The sequence below is a fragment of the Podarcis erhardii genome (assembly GCF_964252035.2).
Source record: "Podarcis erhardii genome assembly, chromosome: 10".
NCBI classification, from domain to species: Eukaryota; Metazoa; Chordata; class Lepidosauria; order Squamata; family Lacertidae; genus Podarcis; species Podarcis erhardii.
Window position 1 is genome coordinate 71,035,952 of NC_138500.1, and position 17,962 is coordinate 71,053,913.

General features: G+C 42.0%; 2 protein-coding genes across 2 annotated transcripts in view; one reads left to right on the forward strand and one right to left on the reverse strand.

Moving 5' to 3' along the window:
- Positions 1-14,528, forward strand: part of CCDC146 (coiled-coil domain containing 146) — a 77,263-nt gene extending 62,735 nt beyond the window's left edge. Inside the window, exons 12-20 of the mRNA XM_081879110.1 lie at positions 2,005-2,175; positions 2,635-2,723; positions 2,830-2,994; positions 4,164-4,388; positions 6,137-6,365; positions 10,066-10,194; positions 11,061-11,198; positions 12,272-12,520; positions 14,109-14,528. Of these exons, the coding sequence (XP_081735236.1) occupies positions 2,005-2,175; positions 2,635-2,723; positions 2,830-2,994; positions 4,164-4,388; positions 6,137-6,365; positions 10,066-10,194; positions 11,061-11,198; positions 12,272-12,520; positions 14,109-14,312 (1,599 nt within the window). The 3' untranslated portion in view covers positions 14,313-14,528. The remainder of the gene's footprint in view (positions 1-2,004; positions 2,176-2,634; positions 2,724-2,829; positions 2,995-4,163; positions 4,389-6,136; positions 6,366-10,065; positions 10,195-11,060; positions 11,199-12,271; positions 12,521-14,108) is intronic.
- A 2,144-nt stretch (positions 14,529-16,672) lies between these two features.
- The window catches only part of GSAP (gamma-secretase activating protein), a 53,807-nt gene continuing 52,517 nt past the window's right edge, over positions 16,673-17,962 (reverse strand). Inside the window, exon 31 of the mRNA XM_081879118.1 lies at positions 16,673-17,375. Coding sequence (XP_081735244.1) covers positions 17,284-17,375 — 92 coding nt within the window. The 3' untranslated portion in view covers positions 16,673-17,283. The remainder of the gene's footprint in view (positions 17,376-17,962) is intronic.

Consider the following 17,962-nt stretch of genomic DNA (forward strand, 5'->3'; position numbering starts at 1 on the left):
AAGGAAAAAAAAAGTCAGAAAAACATTTCGTCTTGCGAAGCAAGCCCATAGGGAAATTCGTTTTGCGAAGCGCCTCCAAAACGGAAAACCCTTTCGTCTAGCGGGTTTTCCGTCTTGCGAGGCGTTTGTCTTGCGGGGCACCACTGTATTTAAGATACAAGTCTTGCAAAACTCTGTGTCCGTTTAAAACAAGGGTTGTCAACCTGGTCCCTACAGCCCACTAGTGGGCGTTTCAGGATTCTAGGTGGGCGGTAGGGGGTTCTACGGCACAAGCTGAATCTTCCTTCCATCGAGCACTGGTGGGCGGTAAGGAAATTTTACCATCAAGGTATAAAAAAGGTATAAAAAGGTTGACTACCCCTGGTTTAAAAGCTCTAATACTGTCATAAATCACCATGAAATGGGTAAAAATGTTTTAGTACACAGATTGCTGAGGTCACATTGCACCAAATGTGTGATCATCAAAGCAATGTTGTACTGTATGTGTAGTCATTGTGTGTGCCATGCCGTTACAATCAGTTGTAGTTCAGGCATTGTATCAGAGTCCTTTTCTTCTTTCAGCTGTATGAAAGCATCCAGTGATTGCTTTTTGGCATCTTTGTGATAAACAAGATATAGAGGAAAACTATTGAAGTGAAGAAAAAACAAACCCCTTTTATTCAGTTAAATCTTCATACATGCATAAGGAATCTAGTCAAGCAACCTTCAACAATTCTACAGTTTTAGCCATTCACCCACTCTGCTTCCAGCCTGTGGAGTGTTGTAGCTTAAATTTGGATGAGTTTTTATGCAGTTCATTTTACCTTCAAGTGCACAATGCTTTACAATGCAATGCTGTAGGGGCGGGGGACTTATAAAAATGAAATCTAGAGTAACAGGAGCATTGCACCATTAATAAACACGGAGTTTGTAAATTTTATGCTTATGTAATTTCCAAACATCTCCTCACTAAGCTGGTGGAATAGTGGCAGCTTTTTCCATTGACATCTATGACCGGTGCAATTTCTTTACCCTCTCTAAGGAGATTTGAAGAGAACACAGACTGCCATGGTTTCCTTAACACCCTTTAGAGGAGGATGCTAGCCAGAGTGGGTATAGGAGTAAAACAAAGTTTATCAGAACTGGCAGGATTGCTGTTCAGGAGTACAAGGGGGCAGCTTACAATTGGCATAGCTGCTTACAATAGCAAATAGGGCAGGTGTAGTTCTTGCTTTTTGGTGTTGAGTCCTAGATTTGAAAACCTCTCTCCGTGCGTCATTTCTTTGTAAAAAAAAGTTTGTTTACTGGTTATTAGGTTAAATGTTGTACTAGTTGCAAAGGTAAGATTCAGGGGGGCTCATTTACGGAGTCTGATCCTTCCAATCTTAATTGCTCAAGTGGTGCCAACTGTCTAGATAGAAACCTGTGTTACTATTTTCCAGTTTGTGATGAAAGCATGCATTGGACTTCAAAGGTGCTTCCTCTCAGCGCCCGTCAGCTGCACCAGCTGTCGGAACTGGCTGGACACTGAGGAGTTGTGGCTGGAACCTGAGGCATGGGCACTAGGAGAAGGGGGTAGGGTTGGAGGCGGACTTATAATAAGGGATCAGTGTAGGAGGAGTGAGGGAGAGGTCAGGCTGGTCAAGGGTTGCCTTTTCCTAACCTGTAAGTGTACTTTTGACAACAAAGACTCAATTCCTCACTCTGGCCATTCCTTGCCTGACAGCGCCATGGCACTAGCTCAGCCAATTTTATCCAAGTGCTTACCAGCCCCCAGGGGGGCCAACTTGAATAAAATCTTGGGGGGCCTAAATAAGCGCCGTCCCACATAATTGATCACAAAACAGCACATGCTCATCACTTCAGTGGCAATGCCCATCAACTTGGGGGGGGCAGCCCCCTCAAATATGTTATTGGGGGGGGCAAAAGGACCCCGGCCCCTAGGAGTTGGCTCCTAGACCTGCCCCACACCCGATGTCCCCATCCCCCATAACATTAAAATGGCCTTTGGTGTTTTTAATCTAGAAAACATCAACAGATGCTGAGGTACGAATGCTTGAGCAGTGTATTGCTGAAGAAGACCAACTATTTAAGGCCCAGGAACACTACAGAGAGGAAGTAGACAACTTGATACGTTTGACTCAGATCAAGGCTGATGAGAGGGAGCAAAAATCAAAGGATTTTTTAAAATCCCAGGTAAGAGGAATCCAACAGATGACTAGTTTGATACATCCAATATTAGTACTTGCCTGGAATTGCTAGGGGCCTGTGGTCGTCAGCTTTTATCTGCCGCTTCTAGCGTCAATACTTGAAGAATTAGAAAATGGCACAAAACACACTTTCAAATCCAAACCGCTGGCAAGGCTATATTTACCTGTGATACAATTCTTCTTCTTCCCCTTCTGCATCCCCACAAGAATTAGGACTGCGTTGTGAAGCTGGGTAAGTTGATTTTTCTTCCAGTGCCTGCTCCTACCAAGATGTTGCTGGTTTGAATGGGTGTTATTTATTAGTGGGGTTTACACTTTGTGGGTTGGAAATACCTTTTTGAAGAAATGGCATGCTTATGAGTAGTCTTTGTCTAAGTGTTTTTTTTCAGAAATGCCTTTGCAACGCTTCCAGTTACCAGTCTGTTCACTACTATTTCTGTTGCAGGTACGGCTGCATAATGTTAAAGCAGATATAAAAACAAAAGACTTTGAAGTAAGGGAACATATGAAAAAGCAAACAGCAATTCAGAGACAGTAAGGAAATTTTGGCAAAGGATTTGATGAAGCACCTTCTATAGCAGGAGATAGTTAATGCATTTAAACAAGTAACATCTTTCCCTGTAATATTTTTGGTTTGCAGAATGAAAGAATTTGCTAAAATGTATGACATTGTGCGACATGAGAGAAACAAACTGGTCAACCTTTTGCATTGTGCTCGCCAAAAAACAAATGAAATTAAAGAGAGAGTCAAAATGCTAGATAATGAAAAGGAAATCTTAAGGACCAATGCTGTGATTAAAGAGAGGTGAGCACCCACTTAATAATTTATCTGAAGGACAATCATCCTTGTTGTGCTCTAGAACTGGCTTTTATTTTCTCACTATGTGGTAAATTCTCATTTCTATTTTTATATTTGTTACCTTATTTCATTTTTGATGTCATACAGAAACAAACTTAGGTGCATGTGTCAATTTCTGGATTAAGTGCTGTAAGCACAAACCAAATGGCAAGCGGTGAATTTTTTCGTAGGAAACAATTAGGGCCAGAGGCGCCAGCTTGTGAAGGTCATTGGGGGTGGCAATGTCGTGATGCCCTGGCATTGCGTGTGTGAGCTTTGTGCCTTCCTCGTACCTACGGGACCGCCTCTCCCAGTATGCCCCATGGAGGACCTTAAGGTCCATAAATAGCAACACCCTAGAGGTCCCGGGCCCTAAGGAAGTTAGATTAGCTTCAACCAGAGGCAGGGCAGGGCCTTTTCAACTGTGGCTCCGGCTTGGTGGAACGCTCTGCCTCATGAGACCAGGGCCCTGCAGGATCTGATTTCTTTCCGCAGGGCCTGTAAGACAGAGTTGTTCCGCCTGGCCTTTGGCTTGGAGCCAATTTGATTCCCTCCCCCTCTTTCTTTTTCCTTTCTCCTCCTGCGATGAGGCTGCATTTTAATGTTTCAATATTTTAATCTTGTTTTTAAGTTGTATTCATTCAACTTGTTTTTATTATTGCTTGTTAGCCACCCTGAGCCTGGCCTTGGTTGGGTATAAATAAAAATTATTATTATTATTATTATTCCTGCCTAAGCCACCCAGTCTGGGAGTTGCCTAAGTCTGGATTCAACCTCATGTTTTTTTATGCTGCGTGTAGGCCTTTGATGAATAACCCATCAATAAATACAATAAATACAATTCATCTTCTCTCAGATTAGCTATTATTCATTATACATGTTTAGTTTATTTCTACATGTTTTATTTCATTTCCCAATCATTTATTGGTAGGTAAGATGAGTTTGTAGAAATTTCAGAGAAATACTACTAAAAATAATAATAATGCTTAATTTTAATGTAATGTTCTTCAGTCTTTCACATATGCTACATAAGTAATCCTCAAGAAATCAGGAATGATTGTGCCGTCTAAGGTCATCTAAAAATGTAATTCTGTTTCATTCTCCTTTTTATCTTCATTTATTTTCCTTCCATTCAGAAAATTGCAAAAATACCAAATGAAACATGCAAGTAACATTTCAGTCAAAGACAGCATCCAGTGTGATGTTTGCAAAGTTCATCAAACACTTGTGGAGATGAAAGAAAAACGAGAGCAGCAGCTGATGGATGTTGAAAGACTCACTAACTTGCTGACTCGTATCGAGGATGAAATGGTTCAGTTGCGGAAGAAATATGAAAAGGCCGTCCAGCTTCGAAATGAGAGGTAGGGAGCACAGCAAACGTCAAACACTTTGTAGGTTTGCAAGTATTTCATTTGAATGATAACTTCTTTTGTGGTCATTAATATTGTGGATATGGAAGCAAACAGATAATTAAAAACTGACTCTTGAAATAAAAATTGTCCACTCCAAAAATATGGTTCAGAAGCTTTCCTAACAGAACTTGTTCTAAAACAGACACTCAAAACAATAATACTACATCCAAATAGTTGCATAATGTCATGTGCTTGTCCAAGCACAGGTACAGCATCTTAGAAATATATAACTAGGCTAAATTAGAGCTGAAAGCAGCTCTGTCTCTCCCACAGCCTGCATTCCAGCCCGAGGCTGTATTATCTTAGAAAGAGAATAATTAGCACACATCCTTCTTTCTTTCAACAAAATGGAGATTTGCAACTGAATACCCTTCTCATTCAAGGGACGCGGGTGGCGCTGTGGGTAAATCCTCAGCGCCTAGGACTTGCCGATCGTCAGGTCGGCGGTTCGAATCCCCGTGGTGGGGTGCGCTCCCGTTGCTTGGTCCCAGCGCCTGCCAACCTAGCAGTTTGAAGGCACCCCCGGGTGCAAGTAGATAAATAGGAACCGCTTACTAGCGGGAAGGTAAACGGTGTTCCGTGTGCTGCGCTGGCTCGCCACATGCAGCTTCGTCACGCTGGCCACGTGACCCGGAAGTGTCTCCGGACAGCGCTGGCCCCTGGCCTCTTAAGCGAGATGGGCGCGCAACCCTAGAGTCGGACACGACTGGCCCGTATGGGTAGGGGTACCTTTACCTTTACCCTTCTCATGTGATCTAAGTTAAAAACATGACAGAGCTGCAGAGATACATGAACAGCTAATAATTAACTTGTTCGGCACTCAGAGAGCTTACTTGGCTTCAGTGGAATTTCCAATGTTAAACCTTGAGTAATACACATACAGAGCTATTTTCCATTTCAATGTACAATTAAACAGTTATACTTAACAACTTGCAGGTTGCTGCAAGTGTAATTTGTTCATTTCTCAGTCCTCTGTTCCTAATTAGTTTGTCATCTTACATGGCGGTTATATTTTGCTTGTAAGACTAAAATTTTGAATTGTCCTTTGACTATACAGTGGTACCTCGGGCTAAGAACTTAATTAGTTCTGGAGGTCCATTCTTAACCTGAAACGGTTCTTAACCTGAGGTACCGCTTTAGCTAATGGGGCCTCCTGCCGCCGCTGCACAATTTCTGTTCTCATCCTGAAGCAAAGTTCTTAACCTGAGGTAATATTTCTGGGTTAGCGGAGTCTGTAACCTGAAGTGTATGTAACCTGAAGCATCTGTAACCCAAGGTACCACTGCTAAAACCACTGAGGCAGTCATTATGGAGCTCCAAACCAAGACAGATGCTCAAAAATAATAAGCTGAAATTAGTATCCTCCTTCCTCTTCCTTCTTATCACTAACCTAGTTTAGGCCTCAGTCCTTTTCTCTCTCCCATCTTCTTCCCAGCACACCTGTCTGCCCAGGCCCAAGATTCCTCTTAGATGGGCCACCAACCCCTTTTGTCATGTTAATGCCTCTATCCTAGGCTTGGAAAGGAAGATTAGCCTGTATTTTCCCCCTGGCCTGCAATCTGCTCTTCAATACTCGAAATAATCAAAATCCTACCATTTATTAACTTCTAGGGTTTAGGGGTCCCCCCCCCCAATCTGTAACAAACACCATTATGTTCTTTACAACCTATTAAGTCTTCACTTTGGGTTCCTTGTAGTGGAGTTCTGCTCATAGAGCGTGAAGAAGAAGTGTGCATTTTTTACGAAAAAATAAATATTCAGGAAATGATGAGTCGAAATGGTGATACTGAGATTAATGTGATGGATGAAAAGATCCGCTTTCTGAAGCTGAAGCTCACGGAGAAAAAGAGGCAGATTGAGTTGTCCCTGAGAACGCTGCCTCTGAAAAGAGGTCTGGATGCAGATCTGGTCGTCCTGCAGATTCAGGTAGGTGCGATAAGAAATATTACCCTTCCATAACCGGATTTCTTATTTTAAGGAGAGAGGAAAGAAAGCCAGGACTATGGAAATGTGAGGTCACTGCAGGCAACTGTAGTTGGCCTGTAGTAGAGAACTTTCCATTTTACAATACTCCTAAATGGCACCACAGTTCAAGAAGGACACTGACAAACTGGAACGGGTCCAGAGGAGGGCAACCAAAATGGTCAAAGGCCTGGAAACGATGCCTTATGAGGAACGGCTAAGGGAGCTGGGCATGTTTAGCCTGGAGAAGAGGAGGTTAAGGGGTGATATGATAGCCATGTTCAAATATATAAAAGGATGTCACATAGAGGAGGGAGAAAGGTTGTATTCTGCTGCTCCAGAGAAGCGGACATGGAGCAATGGTTCCAAACTACAAGAAAGAAGATTCCACCTAAACATTAGGAAGAACTTCCTGACAGTAAGAGCTGTTCGACAGTGGAATTTGCTGCCAAGGAGTGTGGTGGAGTCTCCTTCTTTGGAGGTCTTTAAGCAGAGGCTTGACAACCATATGTCAGGAGTGCTCTGATGGTGTTTCCTGCTTGGCAGGGGGTTGGACTCGATGGCCCTTGTGGTCTCTTCCAACTCTAGGATTCTATGATTCTATGACCTGATGCAGGAGGCTCCTGAGCCTACAAAATAAGGTCTTAGGATGCTCAAGCGGTAAGCTGGGAGACAGAACCAGGCAGCTGGCAATACAATTTTGCACACCTGGAAGCGATGGCGCATGGTGACAGCTATGCCAGTGTGTAGAATGGGATTATCTAGCAATGGACCTCCTGCTGCACTGCTGGCCTGCTGCTGTTCTACAAATTAAAGCCCCAAGTCTGCTATGGGGAAAAGATGTTCCATGATGATGTGCGGCTGCTTCCATTTATTCCAGGGGGGTAAAATGGCTACCCCTATGGACTCATGGGCACATACAGTGTCCCGGGAAAGGAAGAGACCAAGTCAAATAGGAGTGGGTGAAGCACCTCTTGGGGCTTTGGTGGTGCCATAGCAAGGAAGGACTTGTTGAGATCTCCCACCACCCCCGGACCACCCTTGCTCCCCTCCCTTGCTTTAAGAAGCAGGTCGATGGGTCAACTGTTAGCCACCCTTTCATTGCAAGAACCGGAACATCCTTCCCTTTATGTCTAGGCTTATTAATTTCAGTGCTGGAAATAGCAATATACAATATTTTAAGATGACTATGGAAGCCCCTGCTATGTGCTGAGCAGGTGCTAACAGCTACTATCCAAGGACACTCACCTGTGGTTATAAGCCTCAGATAAGAAGTGGGGATGCACAGTTGTCATAAAGTGACAGGAGATAATATGAGGGAGGTTCCTTTACTCTTAGGGGTATTATATCCTTTCTTCCTGAGATAACTTAACTTTTGATTTTAAGAGCAAACAGCATCCCCCACCCTCATAACAGTTTCTGTTCATTCTTATTTGGACATTTTCACTTTTGACATGTGGCTGCTATTATGTTCACAGTAGAATAACACTGAGTTACAGCTCTGGGCTCCACTCATTTTGAGAAATTAGTTTCTCCACGTCCCCCGAGGAATGCATAAACAATTTGGACAGCCAGAAAAATGACTGAAAAAATTAGGCTGGTTGGAGGGGGAAGAATCGCACTCAACAATTTGGATACCCAGATGAACAGATTTGCATGAGCTAGGTAGGGTAAATGGCAGGATAGTTGCTCTGTTGGGGACGTTCATTCCTGTCATGGAATCAAGGCAGCTTCTGCGAGGGCAGCAGAACTAGCAGGATCCGGACCAGCTGCATATTTCAGGAAGCTCTGGGAGGCAGGCGGGTAAAGGACCAAATTTGTCTTCTTATTTTGCTCGTCCATTGTTTGCATTGTTTCTTTTAGGAGAAAAGGTGGGCTAGTAATTTGATAAGCCAATCAGCAGGACAGCTGAGAAGGCAGGGTAGACTGGAGACAAATATCTCACATGCCTCAGGGTCAGGAGAGGCTGTGTTGTTGGCAAGAGGGGTGAATGGCTGAAATTCATATGTTGATTCAAAAGCTAAGTATTTGGTTGCAGTTTCTAGCTACATTTGTAAGTATGGTTACAGAGCAAGGCCATAACTTTAAACACAACTTAGGTCAGTCACACTGAACACAGTGAGACTTCCTGCTGAAAGATACACAGCATGTGTTTACAAAGACGATTACTTCATATACAGCACCACAACCAAGCCCAGGCTTGCGACTAGCATTTAATAATAGCCAAAGGGACAAAACAAGCAACTAGCACATTTCATGCTACTTCTTTGGACATTTAAGAGAGTAAACAAGTGACCAACATAAATCGTTTGGAGAAGACTTGCTGAAGACTATCACGGAAAGTTCTCCTATTACAAAATGGCAGGAGGCCTGTATAAGTGTCATACCAAGGGGTGTTGTAGGAGTCCTGCCCTACATCCTCAGAGTGGTGCTGTCATGAATATACACTCAATAGCTTGTCCACACATAGACCAAGGCTAGTGTAAAATTAGCCAGCACTGCAGCAAGGAATCACCAGAAGGGGGAGCATTCTGCTGCTGCTGACTTAGATTAGGGCGAGTATCTCTATGGCTAGTGTCTTCCATTCATTTTAATGGCACTACATAGGAGGATGGGAGAAATTCAATTGAGTTCACATTTAAAGGCAAATGTACCTAAATTCACACTTTCCAAAATAATACACAAACCAAATCACAGCCATCATTTGAAATTCACATTTCTCTGAATTTTGCAATGCAAAGTAATGGTGCATAAAACTCTATACAGTAGTGAAAGTAACCTACAAAAATGCATTATATCAGGGGAAATTGCTTTGCAAAAATGTGCCTTTTAAGATAAATTTGCATTAAAATGCTGGGCTTTAAAAAATAAATTGCTAACTGATGTGGGAATGTGGAGAACTGAATTTAAGAGTGGAAAAACTAGAAACCGAGAGAAACCAAAACAGTGGGATTTGTCCATCCCTCATCCCTACTTGTACAGCAATGGCTCATGGTAGATTGTATAAAGAAAGGGGTACATTTTGTATAGTGCTGAGCTGCCTACATGACTGCTCAAGGGAACACTCCCTGCATCCTGTTATTTATGAGGTACGGTGGTGGTTTTGTTTTAAAAAATATTTTCATTTCAGAGCACACACGCTGATGTTCTAGTGTTGATTAACAAGCATTTCTCAGTTTCCAGAAATTTCACAATGTAACCCAAGATTTAATATGTTAAATTATGTGTTCGAGAATGTGTAATGGGGGGGCAGCTTTACCTTGTTTTTGTGCATCAAAGTGCCCCCACCCCTTTTAAAAGTTCTTTTAGTGTATTAAAGAAACCAAAACCTTCCTTTTTCCTGTGATGCAACTTGACTTCTGAGAACAGGAAGGACTGGATGGTTCAGCTTTGTAAGAGGGGGGGGGGGGAAGAACTCCACAGAGTGAATCACCTGCTGATTGTCCATTTCAGATCAGCAGATGTTTCTATTCCACAGAATAGGGGCTTTTGTGTGTGTGTGTGGAAATGGAAGTGTAACAGTGCTGAGTTTGGTTTCGCTGGAATAGAGAGAGATAGATAGATAGATAGATAGATAGATAGATAGATAGATAGATAGATAGATGATAACAATTATGGGAGAGTTACCAAACCTATTTGCCACTCTTCTCTCTTTCTCTCTCAGTTTTCACAATGCAAGGACAAGATTAAAAGCCTGGAAAAACTGTTTATAGACCCCAGTGGACAAAACAGAACAAGAGCACTACCAGGGAAGGACCTCACTCTAGAAGAGTTGTACCATAAAATAGATGAGGTAATCACATCATTTGTATGTCCATGAGACTATTGCGGACAAGTGACCATGTTTCACAGTGTGGTGTAGTGGTTAAGAGCGGTAATCTCGTAATCTGGGAAACCGGGTTCGCGTCTCCGCTCCTCCACCTGCAGCTGCTGGGTGACCTTGGGCCAGTCACACTTCTCTGAAGTCTCTCAGCCCCACTCACATCACAGAGTGTTTGTTGTGGGGGAGGAAGGGAAAGGAGAATGTTGGCCGCTTTGAGACTTCTTAAAGGGAGTGAAAGGCGGGATATCAAATTCAAATCCAAACTTGAAGTTGATTGAGAAGGGACATCTTTGAGCAGAACCAGACAATGTGAAAAACAGGTTTCTGCTAAAAACAGCATCCTAATGTTGCCATCTCCCCAGTGCGCTCTATGTAAAAACACTTTATTCTATGTCCTGAAATTGTCACAAGTCCTTTACCCCACCCTACCACCCAGTGATGTTGAACACCAATGGAGAAATGTGCAGCATCACTTATGCCAAGTCACATGGAATAAGTCATACTACATATTGTGGAGGGTAGAGGCAAGAACTCGCTCGAGGATGTTGTTTCAATGGGATGTCCTTCACAATAACTGGTTATTTGATTTATTTTATTAAATTTATATACCACCTTTTATCCAAGTATCACAGGGAGTTTACAGTCAGAAGAGCAAATTTAATTTTTAATTCAGGTAATTCAAACCCATGAAATTCTCCTGAACCACTGCCAACCAACCCTGAAACACTCTTTTATTTTAGAATATATAATGCATAATCAACTTTATAAAATGGATTTTTGTAGACTTCGTCCCTGATGATTAATTGTATACATTAATGAATCTGTTTGAACCATAGTTAGAAATAAAGTTGACACAAAAAGAAGAGAAATTGCTTGAGAAGGACTTTATCTTTGAGCAAGTTGCCCGGCTGACGGACAAAATACATGCCAAGGCTGAAAATGGCAAGGAGGACACTTTAATACTGGCAAAAAAGGTAAAGTCATCCACTATCCAGTTCAGATACAGATATCCACACATTTCAACAGCCTTCAACATGTCTGTTGGTTGTTTAAATGGGAGTGGTTACGTTTTCTTATTCCAAAATCCAGGTGATTTAACCTCCAATGACTTCTATCTTATTCCTAAGAAATTCTATGAATATAGAATTGTGAGCTGCATATATTGATTTCAATAGATTGAGATTGAAATTGCAACATTAACTCGCATCCTTGTCCACATTCTGATGCAGCTAGATTTGCGTAAATACCTTGAGTTGTAAAGCAGTCCTAGTATAAAATTATTTCTCTAGAGAGAAGTGTGGCCTGATATTATTTTTTACCAGATTGTGCCTAAGCACACAGAAGGATTAGCGAAGCAATTTCTATGTACAGTAGTGCCCCGCAAGACGAACGCCTCGCAAGACGAAAAACCCGCTAGACGAAAGGGTTTTACCGTTTTGGAGGCGCTTCGCTAAACGAATTTCCCTATGGGGTTGCTTCGCACGACGAAAATGTCTTGCAAGTTCCCGTGGTTTTTTTCTGCTTTTTTCGCCCTTTTCCTAAGCTGCTTAACAGCTGATCCGCTGATAAGCCGCTTCTCAGCTGATCGCTAAAAGCCACTAGACCGCTAATAGCGCTAATCCGTCAATGGGCTTGCTTCGCAAGACAAAAAAACTGCTAGACGAAGAGAATCGCGGAATGGATTAATTTCGTCTTGCGAGGCACCACTGTACACAGAAGGGGGAAACGTGGAGTGGCTTTTTTCGTTTTTCTTTTTGCCAGGACAGAAAGTTGGAGTGACAGACTTTCCAGGCCCCTTCCCTGGTCAGCCATTGTTGTTTTTAATGTTTTTATAGGAGGGGAAATAAAGTATGCGACTCGAGGGCTGATGCAGCTTGTTGGCCTTCCTGGGGACATGCTAGAGTAGCTGGGGACCTTTGGATCCTGCAGCTGTCTGACATGCTCTCAAGATGGATCATTTTCAGGTGCTTCAGATGAGACTGCAGCAGAGCTTCCTGGCTGCTTTGGGGAACTGGGCATATCATTGTGCTTTTGCTGCTCATTTCAGATGAATGGACTACAAGAGAAAATAAAAAGTACAACCCAAAAAATGATGGCTCTTATTGCAGAGCTGTCTATGAAACAAGCACATGCCATTAAGCTGCAGCAAGAAATGAGAGACAAAGAACAGTTTTTAATGACCATCACCTCCAGGTTGGAAAAAGGTCTCCCACTTCCTAAGGATGTAGAGACTGAGTGGTTAAAGGTGTTGCGTGATGAAGAAGTCTATAAAGCAGCAATGGAAGCCAAAGCAAAAGTGAGTTTCTGCCGGGATACTGCTCTTTGCAAGCTCATTTTGTGTTTTCTCCAATGTGGATTTAAGAAGAGGTTTCGGTAACTCTTTGACATGGACTTCTAGGTGGTAGTCAGAAAGGCCTATGTTGCATTGGTAGCACCATTCTGACAGAATCTCTACTTGGCTGCATCTTGTAGCCCTTCAGATCCTTAAGCAGCTCTTCAGAGCGGGTCTGCCCAAGGGTATCCCACTTTAGGCAAGGTACCTAAGAGATCATTTGATGTTGCTACAGTTCAGGTTTATCATTTAAAGTAATTGTTCTAGACAGTGCAGGAGGTGCAGGAACTCCCAACTTTTTTTGACTGACAACCCTAAGTTGTTGAGCTTCTTTCAGGAGGACACAAAAGTTGTTGAACTTTTTCTAGGGAGCTTCCAAAAACACGCGGCAAGTTGCCTCCCTTAATGAGCTTCTTTCGGAAGAGAAGCAAAGCGCCGAAAACACGCAACACGCCAACTCCCAATCCATCCCAGTTCCTCCACCCAGAAAACGTGCTTTCTACCCACAACACCAGGATGATGATGGACACAGATAGTTCTGGCATCTCTCCAGAGCGTTCCGGCAGACCCTAAGTTCTGGAGCGTTCAGGCTGAAAAAATGCTCTGGTTATAGCATATCAGTACTAAGAGAATAGCGGGGAGAGAGCTCAAGTGCTGTCGAAGCTGGGAACTCAAAGTATAAGTTGTGGAGTGAGACTACAGCCAGATATATTGTCTCGGAAGAACAGGCTCTTGTAATCTGGTGGCATCTAGATTTTAGAATTTCTACTCCCATCAGTCTCTGCTAGGACAGCCATGGAAGACAGCTGTGGAACTTATCAGCCTTGATATTCATATGATTATCATTGCTGAACCCAGATATCATAACCGTGGCACTAGACATGCTCCTTTACTGAAGCTTGGGGCCAAGCTAGACATAATGTAGAAGATTTGTGATAAGGACAGGTACTATATTGACAATCTTTTTCCTCAGTACTAACAGTAGCTTAGAGAAAGGTGACAAATTAGGTTGGAGAAAACAATGCCGTAGAAAAGGGCTAAGCTTTCCCCTCCTCATTCAATTCAGTAGCCAAAACAATGAAAAAATGCACAATAGTACAACTTGCTTGATATCCTTGATATCTTACCTGTCTATGTTCTTGTCTACAATAATTCTACTATTGAAGCACACTAAAGTGCAAAATTTTATTCCATGTGAACCAAAACACAGAAATCCTCCCAAAATTAACACTTCTCCAAATTTTGCAATTCAGCCAAGTAATGTGTACGAAAATACATTAGGGGAAATAGCTTTGTAAAATGTGTATGTTGGGGGGGGGATTTGCACTTAAATGCTGATTAATTTGATTTTCTTGATTAAGAAACAACAAAAAATGATGTGGAATTGTGGAGAACTGAACTTCAGATGGGAAAAATGAGAAACTGAAAAATGACAGGTTTGCTTATCCCTGGTGCACACTAATGTCCTGGTTCTGTTGAAACATATAGCACTCATAACAGCTGTTTTAATTAATAGCCTGCATTTAACCAGTTAAAAATTCTGTTTTTACAGCGTGCTACAGAAGAGGAACAATATTCCTTACCGACTTCTGTATTCACCACAGCCGAGCAACGTCCCAATGCCTACATCCCCGATGATGAAAATGTTCTCCCTCTGCCACGGCCCTATGGTGCACTGGCTCCTTTCAAACCAGGCGAGCCTAGTGCAAATATGAGGCATATAAGGAAGCCAATTGTGAAGCCAATTGAAGTCTAAAGAGACAGAACCTTGCAGAAGTTATAATTCAGGGCCTACTCTTATGTTCAGTGTCAGAACTCCCTACAATGTCATTACTAGGGCATAACAGATCACACAGTGTTGTTGACAAACATTCCCCAGTGTCACACAGCACTTAATGAAATGAATGGTGTTGTACAGTAAGGGGTTGGCAAATTGTACCCTCTTAAGTATTTTTTATTTAAAAACTATAAAGCAAAAAAAATCTATATTTTAAATAATCACAAGTAGTAAATTAGACATAGATCATCATCAGTACAATCCTATTACCTTTATGCAGTTAGTTTCCAAACGTTTAAGGCAGTATTTGGAAATGTTTGGAGGCTGCCAAGTAGTTTGTATAAAGTATGGGCGATAAAGCTACCAATCAGTTCTTAACATTTACTATCTGTGCCTTCTTGTTTTCTGCAGATGTATGAAGTACTCTTTCAATGCTCAAATAAAAGTAACTGTGAAATAAAATGAGGTTTGTGCTTATTTAAATTTGTGATTACATTCCTTCCTCTTAAAAGGCAAAGAAGATGGTTTGGTAACTTTAGATATCTGCGTTATAGTAGCAAGGAAGCATTACCACAAAAATAGGAAAGGAGTAAATTCTTGTACTTAGATAAACAAAAAACCGGTATGTTTTCTAGTGAGGGTGCGCACCAACCACAATAATCTGTTTGGCACTTTATAAAGCAAACTACCTTAGTTGGAGGCAATTTATTGTCTACTTCATTTACCTTCCCCCATTCACTATTTTGGGGGTTTTAAAAAGATTTCACTTAACCCCCACCCCCAAATGTTATGCCAGCAGACATGTTTTGAAGATTGCAGACATGACAGAGGTGTCCCTGCCTGAGTAACAAAGCTGCTGATTTGTGTAGACAAGTAAGGTGAGAAACTCCTGTGCTGGGCACTTAAAAGCTTGACCTGTCAAGTCACAATGCATCGCTACTGCTTTCCTCTCCCCATCCTGGCATTATCTTCAAGCTTAGAAGAGACAAGCTATTGCTCTCGAAAACCTACCAAGAGCAGGAGGATTAGAGTGCGTTGTCAATTACAAACTAAACCTGTCAGCCATTAAGCAGATCCCCCAAATGAAGGCTGGTCCTTTAGGGCAAATGAGGCACTGGCCCACTCCCCAACTTCAGTCTGCCCTCAGCCAGCCCTGCCTGCCAATCCAGAAGGGGACACGGCTGTCAGCTTCCTCTCCCCGAGCCTCAGGGTTGGCATTTTAGACCTCAGGAGGAAGGCGGTAGGGGAGAAAGTAGCATCACTTGCCTGTCAATGTCCCTGACTCCAGCTACGGTTCTCAGTCCAGCCACCACTGCCCCCTCTTCAGCTGCTGGCGCTTAAGCTAGAGACTTAAGTTGCAATTTTTCAATGTTGTTCCCTCCCCCCTCCTCCATCCTGGTTAAACTTAGAGACACAGTTTCACTTTTCTACAGCTTTTTTTAAATGTCTGGATTTCTGAGCCAGACAAGACAGGAATTCCCACTTTGATTCATGTTAACCTTGAATAATAATAATAATAATAATAATAATAATAATAATAATAATAATAATAAATTTTATTTATATCCTGCCCTCCCCTTCCGAAGCCAGGCTCAGGGCGGCTAACAACACTAAAACAGTACAACATTATAAAACATTATAAAAATGAATTAAAATCAAAAGCCCCCCCATCCCTTTGAAGTACCCTGTACAATATTTTGCACTCCTCCGCTTTCTAGATCTGAATCCCCCACATATTTTAATCTTGTTGCATAGTATGTGACTAATTTCAGTGGGGCTACTCTTGAGTATGAAGTAATGGGCTTAGGTAGACCATGACATAGTTGGGTACCACCCACTGGGCTTATATAGAAAAACAGTTACCTGTTTAAAATGATGCTCTGGTTAAAAAGACTTCAGTACACAGCACTCTGGTGAAATATATTTCAGCTGCAGTTTTTCCACAATTATAGTTGCATCCTACTGGAATAGGACATTGAAGTATGCAGAGTCTAATTTAAATATGTGGAAGAATTCTTTGTTCACTATAAGTCAAACACTTAGATAATAGGGGTTTTTTTGTAGCTGCAAGGAAAATGACATCAGTTTAATGGTATGCCAGCATGTAGGAAACTGAAAATGTTCCTGATTGGAATCCAACTTTTCTATTGCTGTTGCTGTTCACAGCTAAGAAAACAAACAGAGAAGCCTAGTGCTTTACAAAAGTAGGTGAGAAGCAAGAGCGAGATGCATGACTTTTTTGATAGCAACTATTTCTTTTTGCACTGGCACTTAATCTACATCTATCAGAAAGAGACACGTTCCAGTCCTACTGATTTAAATGCAAATCACCTCTCACATCAATATCAACAAGCTTTAATGATGCTTAACTTAAAAGTGGATCATACCCACTGATTGCTAAGGGAGAATACAGATATAAATATGCCCCAGTTGAAATTTAGTTGCCTTGCAGAAGTTTCATGCGATTGTAGCAAAATATACAAAAGAAAGATGACATTTTACATAAGCAAGGATATATTAAGTTTCAAAATTATACATTTATTCCCATTATTTACAGAGAGCTATTTTATTCATACTTCCCAAGTTCATAAATGGATCCCCTTATACATCAGTGTACAAGAGCTGCCAGTTTCTTTTTGATCTGTTATATAGTTACTCCATATTCAGAATTTATTTGCCAGAATCTGAACTGGAGTAGCAGGCAAAATAAGCATAAGTTCGTAATTCCATGTAGGTACCTGAAAGTCACCGCATTTGGAGCACACCCACTTTGGCATGTATCCCATTACTAATAATACGTAGCGACAATGAGAAAGTCGTTATACTGAACTCTCTCTAAGTAGTCAACGGAAGTTTCAGTATTTCTCCTGAATCAGTACATGTCACTAGCTGCAGACACAGCAAGGCTGAGATGCAGCTGAGGTAAGAAGGTTGCTTTCGTTAAGTTTCACTAAAGACCTAAGAGCAGAGTCGTGTGCTTCAGTGCCAACTCTTCCACACATCTTGCATTCATGTTTTCCTGTGCCGTAGAAGTCACCCATCCTAGGAAGGATACAAAGGGCGTGAATTTGAGAGGCTTATAGTTAACGCTGGTGGATACAAATGCGGAAAAAGCACAATTTGTTTTTTAGCACTCCTAAAAAAAAAACCCCACTCGTCACACAGTTGGCATTTGGGAATCTCATCACATGCAGCACAATGGTTGCTTTTCATGGCAGCAGACGTGAAAGAGGAAGGTGAGGTTCTGTAAGTAACCAGTGTGATGTGGAAGGAGCTTCTCAGCAGACACAGTGCCAGTGTGGTGTAGTGGTTAAGAGCGGTAGTCTCCTAATCTGGGGAGCCGGGTTTGCGTCTCCGCTCCTCCACATGCAGCTGCTGGGTGACCTTGGGCCAGTCACACTTCTCTGAAGTCTCTCAGCCCCACTCACCTCACAGAGTGTTTGTTGTGGGGGAGGAAGAGAAAGGAGATTGTGAGCCGCTTTGAGAATCCTGAAGGGAAGTGAAAGGTGGGATATCAAATCCAAACTCTTCTTCTTCATCTGAAATGTGTGAGGTGCATCAGGCACTGATGAATTTTATAAAGTGCTTAACAAGCGTACCACAATAATTTTGTTTTGTTGCTTACCTGC